General features: G+C 46.3%; 1 protein-coding gene across 2 annotated transcripts in view; it reads left to right on the forward strand.

Annotated features, from left to right (window-relative positions):
• The window catches only part of LOC105832485 (zinc finger protein 395), an 81,352-nt gene that overhangs the window by 41,888 nt on the left and 17,862 nt on the right, over positions 1–21,602 (forward strand). For both annotated transcript variants that reach the window (XM_012673469.2, XM_036283172.1), the window contains exons 3-5: positions 10,639–10,850; positions 11,183–11,490; positions 13,977–14,048. In XM_012673469.2, the coding sequence (XP_012528923.1) occupies positions 10,639–10,850; positions 11,183–11,490; positions 13,977–14,048 (592 nt within the window). The remainder of the gene's footprint in view (positions 1–10,638; positions 10,851–11,182; positions 11,491–13,976; positions 14,049–21,602) is intronic.

Below are 21,602 nucleotides of genomic sequence, written 5' to 3' on the forward strand. Positions count from 1 at the left end.
CCCGAGGATCCTCTCGCAAAGGACATACGTCGGGATTTGTATAATATCCGGCAGCCAGACGGCAGTTGTTCGCAGGTAGAAAAATGCTGGTGCTTTTTGGTGGAGCGTGCACACACCTGGCCCTGGCACGACCTGCCCCACGTGAAAGGAAAGGTCGTCGAAGAGAAATCGAATGCCTTTCGAAGCGCGGCGATGGTATCGGCGACGAAAGCGTGCGCGCGAACCCGGGCTACCGTTTAGCGAGACCTTGTATCGCGTCCAAGGTTTTAACCCGCCGTTAGATTAATCGGGCGATTGTACGAACGTTAGACAAATCGTAACGGTTCAGGCGATCCTTTTTTGTGATTCTCAACGACATTAAAATTCTGCCTGGACGTTCGCGGAAAGGTGCAGTGGTGCATGTCCCGATTGATGCGAATATTTTTTGCAAAGTAAATAATGTATATAAGCAAGATACGTTGTTAATGTATACGTAAATTATGTCACGGCATTTTTATATAAAAGAGAGCCGGTTCTTTGCGGAGTTTGTTCTAAACGATGGCCTAGGGAGTTAGAAAACTCGGTTCACGTAAGTGACTTGCGCCAGGGTATTTCTCCGTTACGTCGTCGAAAGGCACCGTTTATTCTTTCTACCTTTCACACGCAACTGTGCACGCCACATGGTGCAACGTGAGTACCTGCGCGTGCGGGTTTGCGATAATTGATGCCGGCAAATTGAGCAATGTAGTAGCGCACTCTTTCCTCTCCCGTGACGTAATTCCGTGCATTCTCCGCGAAACGATAATCAACGTGCCGGGTGATTTTTGTACTTTTTCGGCTACTTTCGCCCGCAATTGCCTCGCTTCAGCCCGCTACTCCGTAACGAAAAACAATCAAGCTTGACGACGAACGGGGGAGACTAAACCGCCCCGTAATAATCGTTCTACGTTTGCGTGGGTGATCCGAAACTCGCTTTTTCTTTCTCCCTCGCGGAGGACATGACATTTTTAGCCAGTTTGCACACGTTACTCGCTCGCTTTCTCTCTCTTTCTCTCTCTCTCTCTCTCTCTCTCGTGCATCGATAAAGAGCAAAACGCGTGCATGGGGACGCGAAGATGGGGAGGAGGACGATAGCCGCGAACGACGCGAATAGATACGGGATGTGAATAATCCAAAATATAACTTCACCGACCGAATAACTCCCATCTCCGTGACACGTCAACGAGCGCAGTGAGTCAGTGGGTTAGCTTACGTAATTTTCGGACGGCAGCTCTCCGCGCACCGGCGAGAAGGCGGAGGCCCCGCCGACTTGCGGTGTCAGGAATTAGGTCGATCAATACCTACGCGGCCGCGCTATATAGGTCAGGTGCACTACCACGCTCCGCGTATGCGACGGCGAGCGCTGCTCGTCCCCCCCTCCCCTTCCCGACACCTAGCAACCCCCGCGTGCCACCCACCCCGGTCACGAGCCACCCACCGCCGGGACAAAACCTACCACTCCCGCTTTCAACTCAAAACTCGGCCATTCCCTACTTTCGTTCTCTCGCGTCCCGCTCCACATACATCCCGCCCGCGGCACGTTAACGCGTTAATTGACTCCAATCAGCTTGATCCAGCTGGTTCTTGCGAATCAAGATCGAATTGGGTGGTCGTTATTTCGGTTGGTTAGTGCCGCGGAATTCTCCTGGAATCCGTGAGACTGCCTTTCTCGTGCTGGCCATGATAGTAACTGAAAAACGCGGAAGTAAAGAAACCGAATATACATATAAGGATACTCTCCTTGAAATCAAATAATCATCGCAATAACAATAATAAAAGAATATTTTTTACAAATGAATATTTATCCTTAAGAATCTTGGGTTTTCCTTCGTGTGTCGAAATAATAACCTCATTCCGTTTTGGACTAACAGTGAAATGCGATATTAATTTAACGTTAATAATTTATAAAATGCTGAAAAAATAATGATTATTACTTTATTCAATGTACTAAACTGTCTGTCGAACGCACATAACTGCCTGAAAATGTTTCTGAAGGAGAAACAAGAAATCCATGAGTCATGTATGGCTTCGTACGTTGTATACTTTGTGCTAAGTCGAGTTAAGCTATTTGTTCCATGACCCACAATAATCATCAAGGTGTCAAGACGCGGACAGAGGAAGCATTTTGCTAGACGGGAGAGGTTTCGCGCGCTAATCGAGTCGGGCACACGTACGAACATTTAAGCTGCTCGGACCAAAACGCGCTAAATCATTCCCATATTGAGAACCTGACCTAGACCAACGACGTTCACCGTGGGCAACCGAACCTCGTACCAAGAGGTACGCGAGACCGAAGATAGAAAGACATTAGAGAATTGTCCGTAACCGTCCGCAACCTAGACACACACTCGCCAAGGTCCCGCGCGACAAAATACGCCGGCATCAGCGCGCGCGCGATCTTGACCTACACAGCGCGCGATATGCAGATGTCATTTTGAACATGTAGCGGCCTCGTGCGAAGCGAGAGAAAATGCAGATTATACGAGCGAATTATGTATACCGTGATTATATATCCCCTCTCTTCTCTTTCTAAAAGGCTAAAAAAAAAAGGTTTGCTAACAAATCCTAAAACTGAGAACACCGTGTGACGGTTACCGGCATAGCGGTACACACATGCGCGCACACGCGGGACACACATATCGCATACACGTACATACCCCGTAGATCATTCCGAGGCGTGTAAGTAGCAAGGTGTAGAGCCGGTCTTATCGGCGTTACACGCCGTTTCCATGCCGCACCCTCATTCATATTTCACCGTTTCGCTATCGCGTCGTGACGTCACCCATCGACCGGAGACAGGTGGACGCACGACACGCTTCCGGTTTGCCAAACGTCACTGTTCGCCTCCCTCGCGCAGCTAGGAAATTTGTGAATAGATGATGTCGCCCGACGCCGTCTCACGACGTCTTGCTTGCGACGGGATGTTCCGAGGGTGTCGAGGCGGCGGTGATATGCGGCGGTGGGCGGTTAAGGTGGCCAAACAAACTGTAGGTCGTGCCAGACTGGGGGGCCGCGGATCTAGGTCGATCGATACAGCTACGTACCTACCGGCGCACCGGATAAATGGGTCAGGTACACGGAGGGGAGGAGGGGTACGCGCTTCGTTTTCATCCCGCTCGTTCTCGTTCCCTCCGCTTCGTGTCACCGTGTGCGCGGGGCGCCTTTGCATTTGCGCGATCACGACGCTACTTGTTGAAGTAGGAGAGGCAGTCGATAAAAAAGACGACAAAGGAGAGCACGAGGAGAAAGGAGTAGAGGGGGAGGGAGCGGGAGGAAAAAAGGAAACGGAGGGAAAAAGAAGGAAATTTTCTCTCTGGGACAGGTCTCGGTCCTTTCCCCACGCGACGCTCGGTCAAGGGGTAGGTTGCTGTCTAGTCTGGATGGCAAATCTGGGACAATGAAACCGTTACACGTGCACCAACATATGTTGTAGTAGCGTCGTAGCGTGTGCACGTTGTATGCATAGTGGTGTGAAGGATGCGAAGACCTTGTCCGGGGAAACTTTTCTTACGAGGGACCACCAGGGCGGATAAAGCGATCTCTTGTTTGCCGCTAAGTGAGTCTACTTAGGGACAAGGGAATACTCTCCAATACGTTTACAATAACACAAGTATCTCTCGCCTAGCTCTTGCACTAAAGTATGTTTTCTCGATATGATAAACTCTTTAAAGTAGATCTCGCTTGAATTAACAAGAGGGTAAAGATCTTTTTATCAGTTTTTGAGGAGAGATGCGTCGATTGCAAAACGGAATTGTACGAAACATATGTAGTTAAAACGTCCAGTAGAGTCGTTTTATAAAAATGTCATTTGCAGCAGGACAATTTCGTACACTGTAGATGCTTGTAATTTACATTCAACTTTAACAGCGCTTCATTTCAAAGATTACAGTCGTTCTACATTGACATTGAGCTCTTTATTATCACATCAGTAACTAGTTTCTGGAAAATTGTTTATTTCCGAGGTCAATGATAATAGCTTCATACGATATTCCATACGAGCTTTAAAGAAAGAGCAATGAAAGATGAAGAAAAAGTGGAAAATTCTGCCGATTTGTTGCATATTCTTCTTGAATTCGACAACGTGAAAATCTGGAATTCGGTTCCGCGACGAGTGTCGGGCGAAACGGCGATTCCCAGATATATCCTACGGGAGAAAAGGGATTTCTAGCACAAGGACATGGCAACGGGGCCGAGTCCTTCGAGCGTTCCCGTAACGTAAAGCGGGGAATTGGGTCGCCAAGTGGGGCCGGCGAAGTTGAAATCAGGTTGGCCGGGTTGTCCTGACGCGAAATCAGGCCGCTCGATACAGGCCAACCGGCTGCCACGTTCCCGTATCTAACGCAACTGACCCCCGCTGCACGACTCCGTAACCCGGATACCGTTGGAAACTGGATCACCCCCGTACGCGTGTACCTACGTTCCGTACGCGCGTCTCCCGAGGGAGAGTCACGCGCCCCCGTCAGCCTTGCGCTCCCGGCGCCTCGTCCCAGGAGAGCGCGACCCGTCACGCGCCATCGCCGCCACTTTTCCACCTTCCACGGGAAGGTTTCGTTCTTGCGCACGCGAAGGCTTAAGGAGGACGCGGATCTCGGGTCGCGTGCTCGCACACGGCCCCCGCTTTATGCTGCCCGCGGGGGAGACGACATTAAGCTATCGTGCACATGAATCTCTACATGAGTCGTATCGTAACCTCATCGAGCACGATATTGCAAGACGATTGCCGGCTCCATAAAAACACGATTGCCGGCCCCATAAAAAAAAATGATAACTCCGTTAGACGTCAATGGAATCTTTCTCATGGCGTCCTTCGAAAAGGCGACCGGACGTTTAAGTCTGTTTGACACATAAATATTTAAAAAATCGACGCGTCAAAAATGAAAATTTATAGAGATGCTAATTTGTATCATGGATAGCGACGTGTCTGGTTTTTTTTTTCTGATATATGACTTTATTTACATTTGGCCCGTGCGAAGGCGCTATTTCAAACGCGAATGAATGAACAAACAAGGTTTAGCCGCGAGCTAAACCGCTCTACGTCGCAGGCAAATGGCGCCACATTAATCCTTATGTGAACTATACTTAATGGCGCGAACGAGAGAACGAGAGAGAGAGAGAGAGAGAGAGAGAGAGACCCCTCGCATGCACACGTGCGCGAGCTTCATCGGACCGTTGGATGGTAACCTAGTTTTGCGTGCGCTGAAACATTCAGCGACCCAGTTACCCCGCGGCGGGGATACCGCGCACCGAATACGGATCAACAAGCTTCCCGACCTATATAACGTCCCGGATCCGCGGGGCTGCATTTCCAAGCGCGAAAGCGTGCGCTCCCTGCGGAAGGATCGATCCGTTCGCGCGTTGCATCGAACGTCGCGGCGGCGGCGGCGCGGCGCGTCGCCCCGTTCTCGGTCCTCCGCGCTCTCGTCCGTCCGTCCGATAGTCCATCCGCTCGAAAACACGCATAGAAAACTTTATCGCGCTTTCCACATGAAAAATCGCGAACCAATTTGATAATAAGAATTTCATCCGAGATGTAATATACGGAATTTGTACCAGTCTCAGCGATTAACTCGGTTGATCAAATTCAAGAATTGATTCTCTTTTTATTTGTATTAACATATTTACTTCTTAATTATTTAATCTATCATTATATTTGAAAATATAACGAAGTGATACGAGTCACCTTGGCACCTATCCCGATTTCGAAAAAATATTTTCAGTTGAAATTCCATGATTCTCGAGTTTATCGGTACCTAAATCCCGGGGGATTCCGTATTCCTGCTATTGACATCAGATTATTAGTCCGAACAATTCGAGCGGTAACTGGTCTCCAGTATCCACTGTGACTAGATTAAAAGGCTTTAAGTTCGGCTCATGTATAAATGTAAAATTTCTAATATATGAAAAAAAAAACCAATTTTATTATATATTCTCGGATGGCGAGTCCGCCGAACCGCGTACGAGAGCTAATGGTAAAGTCCCTCCGGGTGTTTTTTTGTTTTTCCACGAAAGTCGGATACGGATGCGAACCGTGCTCATTGGACGGAGGATTGTCGAACAGTCTTCCGTCTACGTGACGTTACGCGAGCGTTGCCGCAAGCCCGCGGCGACGACATCGGCGATTCGCGATTCGTACCTCTAGTCTCTTGCGTCCGCGAGACAATCGCTCGGGAGGGGAAAAAAAAAGAAGAAGAGAAATCGGCGGACGTGCGCTTAACGACCCATAAACCGGCCGGACCATGTATCTGTCGCTGCGTGTAATGCGTAACTCACGCGCTCGTCCTCCAACTGATCGCGTTGCGTAACGTTATGTCACGACGCTAATAGCACCGCGTGTACACGTCGGCCGTGCAGGCGTGTGTACCACTTTACGATTTCCACCAACGAGCTCGATTGACTTGTCAGAAGGTGCGATACGTATCGGCGCGGCGGCGCATAGCGTGGCCGCATACAGCGGATGGGATACGCCGTGCCATGAAGCCGTTCCCACTAATGGCTTTATGGTTATCTTTGACTCTATACTTGTACAAAGATCGTGCGTCAATATTCATTCGAATAATGGACTTCGTCGCGAAAAAAAAATGAATGTCTTCTACTTTCTTCTAGGATTATCCGGTATATTCATGTAAAATTAGGAAAATTAATTACAAGAGCACAAATCTGCTACGGAAGAAAACTTTGATCGTTTTATGAATCCGTAAATACTACTGCTATTCCTATGCAAGAAATTATTCAGTTGGGATCGAAAGTTTTCCCAAGTTTTATGTCAAATTAAAAAAAAAAAACAGAAAACGAAGTTGTTTGACGAAGGGAATAAACAATTTCCTTCTACGTGAAGAAAAAAAAGTTTCAAGTCTGCGGCGACAAGTCTTGCTCTGATTTTGCTGAAGTTCTGTTTTCAACCTCGACAGATGTGATTAACATTTCACACTGACTTAACATAAAAAAATTATTGAAGGATAAAAAAAATCTCGCACGTCTAATTATTAATGAAATTCAGGATGTCTCTGTGTTACAATATTCTTATCGTGGAAAAATAAGATTTGGTTGGATGAAAATCGCGCAAAAGAAAAACATGCCTGTCACCGTACAACTGATATACAACGAGGAGCAGTTAATTTTACGGACGCGGGTATACACTCGTCAACTGACGTTGCATTAACGCGACAATCAGAGTGGAGGAAAAGAAAGGAAAGGTCCTTGGCCGAAACCTCAATTCTCACGGCCCAATTTTTTCGGTGCCCGCGATTTGTACGCGATAACGAAAACGTCGAGAACGGACGTCGAGAGATAAACCTGGGTAGTCGACCTTGGGGCGTTTTCGGTAAATTCGTAAAAATCCAAAGTCCACTTAATGACGAGCTAAAAAAGACCGCGGCGCGAGGCAATTTGCTTTTCTCCTCGTTACTGTAAAATTCCGCGCGCAAAACGCGGCCGCGATCGACGAGCTTCCGCCTCGCTCGCGGCTGCGAACAAGGATACGTCTCGACGAGTAAGATATATTTCTTTTTTTTTTTTCCAAGACGGTATTTAGCCACTTGCATCGCGCGTTTATCAAGACATGTCTTTTTTTTCTCAATTGTGCTTCGAAGTTGTTATTGCTTAATAATTGATATTAGAGAGATATCGTGAATAATCAGTATTATATAATACGGTGACGGTGTATTTGTAACGAACCGGCTGGTAGGCGTGTATGCTGTTTTACATGCTAATTTTCAATGTCAATTCGCTGGAAGTATTCATCGCTATTTATCCACGCGAAAACTGACTGATGCAGCCTATCTCGCGAGGGAAAGACAGTTCTATTTCATTTATTTGCTCGGGTCGACGAAGGGAACACACAGTGTGCGGATCTCCCTTCCGGCATATCCGGTGCGACACGCCCGGGTAAAAAAAGAGATCAGATCTGTCGGACTGAAATCGCGCTGAAACGTAACTCGCAGTCAAGCGTGCCGGAACGCGCGAGCGGAACGCGGCGGGCCTCAAGAAGCTGTAGATAAAATCCGATCCGACGAGTAATAGTAATGGACATCGGACAGAACTCGTCCGAGTGAGCGGTAAACGACGCGTTTTCCGGCGGTCGCCTCATTTTTTTTTTCTTTTTTTTTCTTTTCAACGGGGGCACTCCCGGATGAATTACGCGCCGGCGGAATTTTTTTTGTTCCCTCGCACAAGAAGTGCCGGCGGTACTTCTTAATTACCGCCGCCGTGTGCCGATTATCTTCGAGCCTCAATCCCTCAATCCGTATCGGTATAAATCGCGTATACCGGGTAACGGTAACGACGCTTCGCCTTAAAAGTAAACGGCTTCGACCCGCTTCTCCCTTCCCCCCCCTCGCGCCGTTCCAATTAAACTCCTTGAATCTCCCGCTTCCGCGGTAATCATAACGCGATCGTAATCTCGCAATTAGCGGGCAACGGACGTGCGAGTGTATCGGGTGTATCGCGGGAGTCCGCGGGACTGCGGAGGAAAATAATCAAGAACACTGGGGAAACGCGAAGGCTCGCGCGCAATTTTTGACCTTTCCGGAGGAGCGAGGAGAGCGTCGCTTAATTAACGCCACTTATTTATCAGACGATAAGATCGTTCGAAGGGAAAAAAAAACAGTTCAGCAAAATTCCCGACGATGAAGGCGTGACTCGGGCTTTTTCCGTAGCGGTTCGTAAAAGTCGTGTCCCGATAGAGAGAGACCCGAGGCGTTTTCTGCACGAGCACAGCTCGAAGCGTGAGTAACCTTCGCCTGCCTTCTCGCCTGTTCTAAGTGGCGCGACACATATAACGGTTGGTACACGGGGGAAACGGGACAGCTGTGCAGAAGTGTGTGCTTGGGAGGTGTGTTGCTTTCGAAATACCGGCTGGTACGTGCGTCATTCTCTATGCCGGCCGGCGTTGCTATGTTTCACTTTCGACTCTCGATGTACCGCTCCGGGAGTGGAACGGCTGGCTTGGCGGCGGCGGCGGCGGCGGCGGCGGCGACGGCCTTGACTATACGTCGTTCGCCGTTTTCGCGCCCCCTCTCTGGCCTTTTTTGTCCTTCGTCGTAGACTCGAGAGGGTCCACACCACCTTCTCCGGGATCGAGAGTCCGCTATACTCCTAGAAGTGCGCGATAATCATCTCGAAAGCTGCACCAGCGACAACGATCGATGTAACGCGCTTATGCGCGTCGGGAGAAAAGATGCGCAATTCTCGTAAAAAATGGCAAAAGTTTAGTTGTACAAAGTCCCCGATAACTCTATATCATAAGAAGTTTAAGGAAAGAATTACCTTAAAATATATTTCTTGTTTAATATTTACGTAATTGATGATTTTTCTTTTATTTATTATTGCACCGATAGAGAAATGTTATGTTTGTTACTATAATTGCACAGTAAAATAATTATAGTCAGGAATATCATTGTTACAGTAATTATCGCTATAATAATAGTAATAATAATAATGTTTTTAAAGCTGTAAAATTTATGGTACACTTTCTTCATAGTTAGCATCGGTATAAGTACATGGTTATTATTACTAAATATTGTAATGGTTGCTATAAAAATTATTTTATGCAATTATAGTCGCAAATACCACCTCTATACATTGCTAAGTAACTTGAGAGAAAGGGGTACATTATGCTACTTGCAGAAATTATCTCTGGTAAGATTATTACACTAGCCACGAGTATTATTGAAATGAGACGATTTTCAATATTTCCAATTTGCTAATAAATTTCTATAGTTCCAAGACAGATTCGCGTAGCGTACGTTTCTCGTTGATTTACATTGAGCACACATTTCACCTGGTCACTACGTCAGGTCAGGAGAAAGCACTTGTAATTGTAGCGGAAACGATGCCGGCAGCCGTGCGGGCGTCTATATACAAACGGTACATACTCCACGTGCAGTATTTACGCGAAAATCTATAGACTTTCCTGGAAAAGTGACTATGTCGGCTTATAGGTTCCCTGCCACCGAGCATTACTGTACGACAACGGTACGATCTCGCTCGCTCGGCGGCGCTCCGAAGTGAAACGGTGAGACGGAGCGAACGTATCATTTTATGCGGTTTCAGGAAAACGTAATTCCAGAAACGCCGCGCGTAACTCCGCGCTCGCGTCGATTACCTTCTATGCTGTTATTCGACGAGGGTTCTTAAGGAAATTACTTTGGGGGCCCCGCACTGTTGCTGCCGCTACAACGTTACTCTGTCGCAAGACCTGCCGTTGTGTGTGCCACCGTTCATAGGTGTTTGCCACTCCTCATCTCCGGTCCTGGATCGACGAATCGCGCGACGTTATAAATGCGTTTCTCTTCGCGGAATACCGATGCGGGAATACCGAAAATTAATTGCTTTCGCTGAAAAAGCGATTATCGAGAAGCGAGAGAGAAAGGAGAGAGGGAGAGAGACGGGCACCTGCTTTCAGAGCACACACGTGTTTCGCGGAAAGAGTCTGGAATATTCCTCTCGATTAATCGAGATAAAATCGGGGAAACTCTTTAATTCGCCGCCGCGAAAATGGATCGTATTTGAAGTAGGGTAATAGTGAGTTCAATTTGAATCGGGAGTACGGATGTACGAATGTATACGCGCGCATACGCTTTAACGTGGCGGGACTATAGCATATGGTAATGTATATTTCAGATCCAGGAAACGACGGCCGAGCTCGAACAATGATTCCGAGCGGACGTACAGCGGTTGGGGCGAGAGGGTGCTCTGCGGACGTGAGGGTTGTCGCACCAACGAACGCGGTGATTGCATGGACGAATGCGCTGCCGCCCTGGTCCTTATGTCGCTCTCGTGCTCACCTCACAGTCCTCACAACCCCCCGCCACTTCACTGCCAATACAATTACGGTATTGCGCTCATTTCTTATTATTCCCGTAAAATGCAACATAAGCCGTTGAAAGCAGAATAAATTCTTTTCTTTATTTTGTTAAACTTTTGAGCTTTTTCATTTCTAACAAGAATTTCTTACACGTTGATCCATTTATTTTGCACAATTCTTTTCTAAAAAAAAAAAAAGTACTAAAGAATAATAAGAAAAATAAATATCGACAAATAAATCAATCATCTGTTTACATTGTTTTGTTTATTCGTATAAACGCGAGTTATCGAGTTCACTGAGCTCTTGCGCGATAATTATTTGGACCTGAAGTGGATTTTGAAGGAATTCGATCTGCGACAGGTTCCTGGGGGAGTCGTGGAGGCGGAGGTAGCGGCATGATCGCCGGCTCACCGGGAGTCGGCGGTATGTCAAATAGCAGTAGCAGCAGCGGGGCTTCCTGGCGAAGCGGCACTCCCAGCCCGCCCCTCAGCGAGGAGGGTGTACCGACGAGGAGTTCCCCGTGTCCGGCGACCTCGCATCCCTCGCACAATCAGCCGCACTACCCCTACAACGCGTCTGGCTCGTCGTCGAGCAGCACCCCAGGCTCGACCACGTTGGATGAGGGAATAGTGCCCGACTATATCGAGGAACAACACCCACGTAAGAAGGTGAGTAACCTTTTCTGGTGTTCGTTCACCTCCTCCGTCCACCTCGAGACGGGACATAGTCGCACGGCGATGTCGATAATCCGCATTGTCGCGCGGCAACAAAGTTCATTCGATGTGCTAATCGGTTGCCAAGGGCGAGGAAATTTCTGGCATCTCCAGAGGATTCGCCGGCGGATCACCGCAGGCCGTTCCGCATTCCTCACACACGTCGCGTATACTTCGGGCAAGCTTATTTACGGCGACCGCCATAAAGCATTAGTGACTTCCGCGCCGCCTCTTTATCAAACCGCTATCGTGACCCTTGAAACTAATAGTTTTCAGAGTCGCGTGTTCGCGCTACTTCTAGCACTTCGAGCTGCCCTTGCCCATCATCGTCTTTGAAAGTCTTCATTGACCTTAATCTCCGTGAATAATGTACACTTTCGCGTCAACACATGCCCAATTCAGCTCGCCAAGTTCTCCAGAACGAAGACAAATGATTTTTATGATAATCAATTTTACTGATCGCGCCGCTCGCGTTTCTGCGGCGCCCGTTGAGGAATTTTCGCCGCGCGATCCAATTATCCATCGGCATTTGAACGCGTTTCATCGATCCAATTTCATGAAATTTAACTTTACGAGCGTCGATCCGCTCATGATCCGTTGATTTCCCGTGCGTAAGCCGTAGCTAGGAGATTTGATACGTATCGATAAATGCGTTTTTCGCGGCTCCGCGACGACTTCCGCGAAGCTTAAATTGCACGAGCGACCTTCGGGATGAGAATACAAGTTCGCCGTGATAAAAATCAAACGGCCTTCGGGACGTTGCATCTCCGTTGATTAATTCTTTTCGTGTCCGCGCGACGATAGTATGCGGTAGCTTAATTAACGCTAGTGCGTGCGCGCAAATATGATAAGTATATTGCGTAAGACGCCGGCGCGCGAGGCACCAGGGTGAGCCTTGCACGTTGTACACATGTACGTCCGAATTGATTCTGATTCCGTTTCCCGGGGAGGGTTCTCTCTCGTATTTCTTACAAACGGATTGGAAATCGATTCTAATTTCGCGGCTCGAGTTTAAAGTCGATTTATAGATTCAATTTACAAACGAAGAATATAATTTGCCGCAATATAATTTACCGCAATCGTATTATTGTGAACGGTAAATGGAGAACTTGTACCGGAGACCTATTACTGTCGGGTCGACGTTCAACAAAATATGTCACAAATTACACTGATTTCAAATTCTGTTTATGTCAAGCGCAAATTTTGATTCTTTGGAATATGCTTTTTATATTGTGGCGCTGTTTTCGAAATTGGTCTGGCGCGACTTGCGAAAGGAATCTCCTCATATCTAAAACACGAAAGAATAACATTTTTGATTGATCAGTGTAATGGACGAACTCGACAGACTTAATCGACGCTGACGGGTAGCGGGCGCAGTTTTCGAGATGACAACGAACTAGTTTTCTCTTTTCGAGTGGACGAGTCAGTGAAAACGAAGTCGCTTTCGATTCGTTTCGTAACGTGAAACGGCCGATTTTCATGTAACGCGTGCAGAAGAGAACGAGTCAGGAAGAAAACGAGATATCACGCATAACTCGACATTTTTGGGATCATACCGACGACTTTTATTTAAAGAGCATTAATACGCAAATACCGCGATTTTCTTAAATCAAAATAGAATTTAATTTTGCATCTTTATTAAAAATACTAATAGAAGTTGTCTCTCTTTATATATTTTTTGCGGCAAATTTCAATCACCCTAAAATTCCGTAAATACCTCAAATGTATGTATTTTTTCATATCTTTTATTTATTTATTTATTTTTTCAAAAGTTTCCATCTTTTTTCCCCGAGTCTCGGAACTAGAGTCTATTTCGTTTCAAATGACTTCAATCTTTGAAACGAGTGAGAATGCAGTACATCTTTGTGCAACGCGAATAGGATACTTTGCATACTGTTGAAAATCGGCGCGAGAGAGAATGCCGGGTGCTTCGATTGTCTCGTGGATTTAAACCGTGCCAGTTTGTTGCGCGCTGGCGGTGACGGCGACGTCCCTGACCGGTCAGAGATGCAGGCGAGGAAGAGGCTCGCACAGGCGGTCGGAGTCATCTTCGTCGTCGTCGTCGTCGTCGTCTTCGTCGTCTTCGTCGTCGCGCGTGCCAAGCCCGCGCGCATGATGATGACATAAGCGCGCCGGCCGAGCCAAGGATGTAAACACGCGCGCGGCGATTTTTTGGTATTTCGTAAGACGACTAACAAGCCGGACCTTGAGGTATTATCGCCCCGCGCTAATCTTAGGTACGCCGCGGCGGCGATCCCGCGCGCTTTTGCTGCTTTCGGCCGCTTGCACGGGAAATCGCGGCCCTCCGCTGCGCGTTCCGACGAGGCGGACGGCGGTCGGGGCGCGTTCCACTCTCGAAATAGCCGCTAAGATGATCGTGGCCCCTTAACTAACCGGCCGGATTCGCTAAAACCTGCCTCTTTGCTTTATGGCTTTTTTAGATTCGAGCGAAAGTCAACCAGGACCCGATCGAGACGGAGCCAGGCGCTTGCGCGACTTTCGAGAGCGAACAGGTAAGCCCGATTTCCGCTCTCCGTGTAATTGGACACTCGCTCGCTGGATATCTCGCAGGTGCGAAATTGCAAGCGGCGAGACGCCTTTTTAACCCTAGTGTAACTAAGCAGTGTCGGGTTATTTTTGCGCGGATATTGGTAGGAGGTGGGCTGTATACTTTGCGTGTATGGGGTCGAGTCATATTTCTTGACACATTTTTTTTATTATTTTGTAAATCTGTAAAAAGATTTGCTTCGATAAATTGTTGTTTAATCTTTGTAGATTTTGTATGTTTTAATAATGGATGAACGCAAAGTATGTCACTTCTTAAGGAGATTCTAGCCTATAGCACAAAAAATAGCTTATTTTTAGGAAAAATAAAAACTGTGTTACACATTTTTCTACCATATATTTCTGTTTTACACATCTATTCGTACGTATTTAATAGATATTTATATTTTTTACTGCTGTTTTTTGTGTTGCATAAATTTAAAAACAAACCAATTTTTTTCGAATCAACTGATTTCACAGAAACTAAAGCGATTGATCTGAATTTTTACGTAGAAAAAAAGTTACCAATATTGACACAGGTCTCCTCAAGCGATACTCTTATTTCTCGGAAACTAAACAGTGCACTTTATTAATGCTGATAAAAACATGGTGCGCTTAGATAATTAAGGAAATTTATTTATACATTTATAACTTTTAATATATAAGATCTGCTAAAAACAAATTCTTTAAAAGCAAAAATAAAATTTACACGAATTTCTTTTGCATTTTCTTTGATTACATAGTTTTCATCCATGATACAATGATTATTCGATTTAATAATATATAAACGATACTGTAAAAATTACTATTATATGGTAAAAGATACTTTAAAAAAGTCAAAAATAAAATACAAAAAATACAATTCAAAAACAAAATGATATCTCAACATGGATGATCTTTTAAATATAAAATACATGCTATTTATCGAACTAGAATTAATGAAAAATTCTGAAAATTATTGAAATAACGCGTTTTAAAGAGCAAGTGTTTCTTTTAAATAAAATTAATTGAATTTAATTTTGTGTTTAATTTAACATGTGTGAAAAAATAATTTATAAATTGTGTAATAAGTTTAAGCGATATATTTTACATATATGTAAAAAAGACGTCAATCGCTTTTGATAGTTTCTGAGAAATTATGTCAGTTGACTTAAAAAACGTATTTGCTTTTCAATTTACACAAAAATATTAATAAATATTTAACCATAGGACAAAATTAATAGATTATCTTTATTAAATATAAATATATTAAATATTAAATAGATGTATAAAAAACAATACATCGATAAATATGTACAGTGATTTTCTTTTTAAAAAATTCTTAAAAATAAGCAAACTTTTTTGCGCTTTTGATTATATATATAATATATATGTAAAATACCTTCCCTAGTAATTCTATACAGAAAAAAACGATTTTTTAAAATATTTTTTATTTGTTTGTTTGAGTTTAATTATTTTATTTATTTTATTCAAATTGTTATACAAAACATTATCTTTATTGAGTAAAAAAAGTATTGCTTCATTGAATTAAATAATATTAATAAATAATTGAATAATCGTATTTGAAATATAATTTAAAAAATCGTATTTAATTAAACAGCTTTGTCCGAACTATATTGCATATATTTTTTCGTTTTTAATAAATTTTATTGAATTTAAAGAAATCTTTCTTTCAGTGTAGGGTTAATCTTATCTTGTGTGATTTCTTTCTGGAGTTAAGCTCCCTTTAATATTTCCTTTAACATCGAAAGCGCACCCAGCGGCGAGTGTCTTGCAATTTGCATTCGAGCAAGATACTTTGTTGTTACTGTCCGTTATCTGAATCGTGACACCGTGTAAAGATAAGTAATCTCGCATGCTCATCGCAACAACAGTTATTTTTTTCCTCCAAATTATCTCTCGAACTGTAGCAACCTATCGGATCTACTTGCAGGAAAATCTCCGGTTGAAAAGGGAAGTGTCTCCGCGATCGACATCGTGCGCGAAATTACGGGCGTACGTAAGATTTACGGGGGGAAGCCTCGTTATCGAAAAGCGCAGAATCGTTGACGGAGCAAGTGGTTGCCGCGTGCAAACGCGGCTCAAATCTACCACTATCACCACCACCACCACCACCACCATCACCACCGCTACCACCGCCGCCATCACCTCCTTCTCCTCCTTCTCCTTCTCCTCCTCCTTCACCACCCCCACCTCCACCTTCACCTCCTCTCGGATCAATATTATTCGTAACCCAGTTTATACCGAAGGTTCCTACTTTCACCGGTGGTCGCGAACGGCGACCGTTTAAAGTCATTCATCTCAATTCAATCGGCATCGATGATGTCGTCAAACGAAAATATGCACGTCATCCGCGGATATCGGACTGCGATCGTTGCACGCCGGTCAGCTCCGCCGATATTACTTACGAAGCCTAGCGTTTTCGACTTTCACTCACAAACACTAATGCAACTTGAAATGGCCAGATTTTCGTAGACGTATCCCTTTTTCGGAATCATCGGTTTTTTTTCCCTCATCTTTTTTTCTTTCTCATTTATGTTCTCTATATTGTTCTCCGCTTTCTCTAGTTTTGGCACTTCTATGAATGATTGAAGAACCAGATGTGACGTATTCGTCGCCCTGCCTTATTAAAATTTCAGAATTCCAAACGGTACGTCATCAACGCTTATTTAATACATTCAGCGCGGGAAGAAAAATAGCTTTCGTGGTGGCAAGCTTGGTAAAAAATAGTTGGAGATGTACATACTTGGATACGTTCCGCCCGCTTTTTAAAAATTAGGTAACGTCCCAGTTTCCTTTACCCCCATTGTTCCGGTCACGCCCGAGAGAAAGATGGCCACCCTAGGTGGGTCTCGCACGTATCGGCGCACCTGACCTAATTGACCGGCACGGTGATATCTCCGCGAACACGGCAACCAAGGTCGTCGGCGTCGTTCCTTAGATTCTCCCATCATCGCGAGAAAGGTCACTCGATCGAGATAGAGGAGAGAGAGACGATGCCGCCGTTCCCATATCGCGGCGGCATCCATGAACGGCGATACCGATAGGCGGGGAACGAAAGAGGGAGAGGAGAGAAGGAGAGATAGAAGGAATACACGAGGTAGGGACGGTCAGGAAGTTCCAGCCGAGTGTATTGCATTGTGCAACGAGTGCGACAGAGTAACTATGCTTCCTCCTCGTCTTCCCCCCCCCCCCCCCCCCCCCGAACGTCTGTCCTCCGCCCGCGTATTCGACGCACGCGCGCACGCGTGCACAAACGCGCATCCACGTGCGCAGGGCCGTAGTCGAGCGTATCGACGGCAGTGTATCGAGTGCATTTTGTTTCCCGGTAGAGATTTCCTTTGTCTCTGTCACGTGCCTGCATGTGGCCGCCGCAACGGCTCGATCGAAGGCGTCACAGGCACATGAGATCACGATCGCTCGGCAAAAATCGCCGAGGGACATGACGCTTTTCAGGGAAATTACTCGATGGGCGAACCGGCCAAGAGTATCGTAATCTTTTTAAACGGGGTAATTTGTACGCTAATGAAGAAAATTACATTCCATTCCGACGGAATTCACGTTTTCTTTTCTTTTTCTTTTTTTTTTTAATCCAACGATATAACTTTGCCCGGGAAAAATTTGCCCTCGCCGGGTTTTCATTTGTGCGCATTTTGCCGTCTTTTTCGTGCGAGGCTCTCAAGAGCGAAGAGGTTGACACAGATTTTAAACTCTATCGAAAGGTCGTGCACGTGTCGCGCGTTGCGCCGCACGTGGACCCAGATCTTCGAACCACGGAAACTGGTTTCTTTTTTGCGAACGTTAGAATTCGGATTGACTCACGTCGCGAAGGCAACAGGATTGTAAATACGAAATCTATACATATACGTAGTTAGGACACCGTACGGTCCAAGCAGGCGTGGTATTATCGGTTTTAGCGTAATTCATTGACGCGCCTTTCAAAATTCACGCTGAATTAGCCGAGCCCGCTGAAAGCAAACCGGATGAGAAATGAAGCGGACGGTCCTTTTGAATAGAGGATCTATACAAATGTACGTGTCACCCGTGGCCTGTCGTTCGAAATTGTTGCCTTCTCGTCCGCGGTGCATATATGTATACCGGATTCAGGCTGAATCCTTAAAAAGTGTGGATTGTGGTCGACGTGAGCCAAATTCTATTAAAACGGCCGCGCACGCGCACATCCTCGTCCGCTTACGCCTGCACATGGACCTAGATCCCGGAGCGGTGGTACACGCGCGAGGACCCAGCGGCGCCGTTGGTGCATCGCGTCGCAGTGCACACCACGTGACGTCACCACGAGCGGCACGTGCCCCTACCCCTGCCCGCGTCCCCCGTTGCCCTCGAATGCTGCATCGCTCGACGGCGAGGTGGCGAGGCGCGGCAGGACGGGGGGCCAACAACGAGAGGGGGAGGTAGAGGTGCGGAGGAAGGTAGTTAAGGTCACCGTGGCCCTGACTGCACGCGCGCGAAATAATATCTGTGTGCTACCGTACGTGTGTGTGTCTCTCTCTATCTCTCTCGCTCTCCGCGTGTGGGTGTGTATGGCATTTGATGTGTGGCGTGCGTGTGCACGCGCGCGGATGCACGTGTGTGTGCAGCGGAGAAACGCGCACGGAAGATTTATTTCTAGTTCCGCGTGCTGCCGCTTTTCTAACCAAGGTTTTGCCGGTTTAGATGCACGAGTCGCACGAGTGTCCCAATGGCGGACCTTGACCGTCGGCACGCCGATGTGTTCGGACGGTCGTCATGCCGTCTGGTGGTCGCCGCAGATCCTCTTGATCGCGTTTACCGCGATCAACTTCTTCGATTATTATTCGCGGCAACTGCTCCCGGGTCATTCGGTTCGACACTGTTACGACACGCGATGTATCTTTCCGACGGCTATGCCATTATTTCAGTTCAGTAATGAGTACCCCGTACAATTTAGATAGAGGAGGCGACACGTGCTCGCGATATTCGCTAGCGTAATCTTAGTTTCGTCGAAGGACTTCGATACGAGCGATGACTTTGCGGTATTCGCGGTACACGGAAGAAGTCAAAGTCGTTTAAAAGTTTTATCAAACTTTATTTAACTGAACTATTTGACCAAAAAGATTATTTGGCTGTGAACACTAACAATACTGTTTTCACCACTCTGTAGGTCTTTATCCACCGATGTCTATTTCTATTGTCCAGTAGATAGCAAACAGATACGATGTCTCTTACAGTCGAGAGCTGTGAGATAAAGCTGTGAGGGAGAGAGAGATAATTTTTGTTTTTTCAGGATAGAGCTTTTCTTTCTTTTAAAAGAGGATTCCTGTTTCTTTTTCTTCTAAGAATTCCTTTTTAGATTACATTTTATCCATTGTGTATTATCTGTAGATACAGCTGGGAAAGATATTTTTGTCTCGGCCGTACACATTATTCATTAAATACAAAAATTGTTTTATATAAAAACACGTTCATTCAAAGAGACGGATTTGTACCCGATTCTTTCTTTCTGGGATCACGATTAAAAGAATTCTGCGACTTTTATCGCCCGATAGTATCGCTTCGGTTTCGCGATATATTTGTCCGATATTTATCCACATGTAGCATAAATCTCTGTATCACGTAATATGCTCCCGCGTTATCTCGCGGCGGATCGTACATGCAAATTGCGTGGTTGCGAGGCGAGAAAGAATACTCTGACGCATACGATCTGAACTTGAAAAAGCGAAACGCGAATCCGGCGGCTTGACGCGCCGCGCCGGTCGTGCCGGTATTTGCTTGCTTGCGTGCGTGCGAGTGCCGGCTGCCGGGTTGTATTCTGACACGTCCACCTTACGTAATACGCGTTGCGTAAACTTGACGTTAGCCGTATAATGCTCGCCATACATATTTCCGCGCGCCCGGCAACAACCGGCGCGGCGCGGCGGCGTGGCGGTTCGCCGGGCTGGGAGGGAGGATCCCTCCGACCTCACCGAGAGCGTACGTAATCGTACCCTGCCGTCGTCGTATCGCTTCCGCGCTCTCGGCGATCCCCGATCCTCGAGATGCCTCTGCCTCCGTAAAACGAGCGGACGCGGTAATCGCGATTAGCGCGGTGCTTCTTTGCAACGGCGCGACAATTGAATTTTAATTTTCCTACGAATCAATCGGGTGCAGCTCACGAAAGTAAATTCCTTTTACGGCAGAAGGGTGGCGACCTCGAGAATCCACGCGATGAAGAATCTACCGACCAATTTGGAGTCGATGACACGCCGTCACAATAATCTGCCTCTATAAGGAGAGAAAAACGAAATTGATTGGGACTATCCGCGTGCCGAGGTTAGAAATGCATATCCTCCGTGCACGCCACGTCCCGCCCGTCCGTCCGTCTTGCACAGATTGCAGATATTATCTGCCGCGCGTGCGGAGTCAGGGCCATTGCCTGGCAATGTGATTTCTGATTATATCATTTCTGATAATATCTCAACGCGCTTAGGATATTTTCCGATAAACACCGGGTGAACCATCTCTCTCTCTGTCTGTCTGCTAATTGTTACGGATTCCCGGTGTCTCTTCCGGTAACGCAAATGAAAACCCGTAATTCCCACAGCCGTGAGCTCTCTTCTCGGAAAGTAACAACGAATAATAACGCGCGCGCGCGCGCGCGCACGCGCTGGAGTTCCGCGTGTCATCAGAGAGGATTTATCGCTTCGGCCGGGCCTGCTGCAGTTATCAGCCGTAAACGTTTTTATAACAAAATGTCAAACGGAGTGATTCCGTTCGCATGATGGCGCGTAGGCATCGCATGACATAAGTCAGCGGCCATGACATCGACGTTACGTATATAGGAAACGCTCGCCGCCGTCTTTCTTGCCTTTGTCCGCGTCGCTATTAATTCTCGCCAATATAACGCGTAATTGATTGTTCTCTCGGAAACACGATGAATTACCTAGGCGATCCTTGTCTTCGGCCGCTTATATCGAAACTCAATGAACTCATCTAATTTCTTTTTCATTCGTACTTGTGCGAGGTAACTCGCAAAATTCAGTTATCCCTTTCACGTCGGGTCGATCGAATCGATTTTTATCTCGAGGAACCAAGAGTCGCCGTATGGTTTCGTAACGTTTTTGTAAGGCACTTCGATTGTTCGCATACCCCGAGCGGGATAAGGTGGGAACGTGAACCCGATACGAAATTCTTATCGACATTTTAGTTTTAAGTTACCTCTGGCATTGGATCTGGCACGTTCTACGATCTCACTAGAGATTTTCGACTAGAAATAACGTCGGAACATCTCCAAGGTCACGGTCAGAAATAAAAAAAAGTACTGTACCGAGGAAGCAACGTCGCGTGTCATATATTGTTTCCACGGAAGGCCACATCGGCTCTATACGTAGAGTTTTAAGAGTGCTTATTTAATGACTACCGTTTCGACGACCTTGTTTCGACGACGTGACAGTCATTGGGTAACTAGAGAACGGTACCCTTCCATCCAGAGGCCAGGCAGGAGAGCCTAGCAACAGGATTGGGAAAGGACAGCCACTTTTCAATACAAGTTCTCACTTAATCAATTC

Source organism: Monomorium pharaonis, chromosome 2 (assembly GCF_013373865.1).
Source record: "Monomorium pharaonis isolate MP-MQ-018 chromosome 2, ASM1337386v2, whole genome shotgun sequence".
Lineage (NCBI taxonomy): Eukaryota > Metazoa > Arthropoda > Insecta > Hymenoptera > Formicidae > Monomorium > Monomorium pharaonis.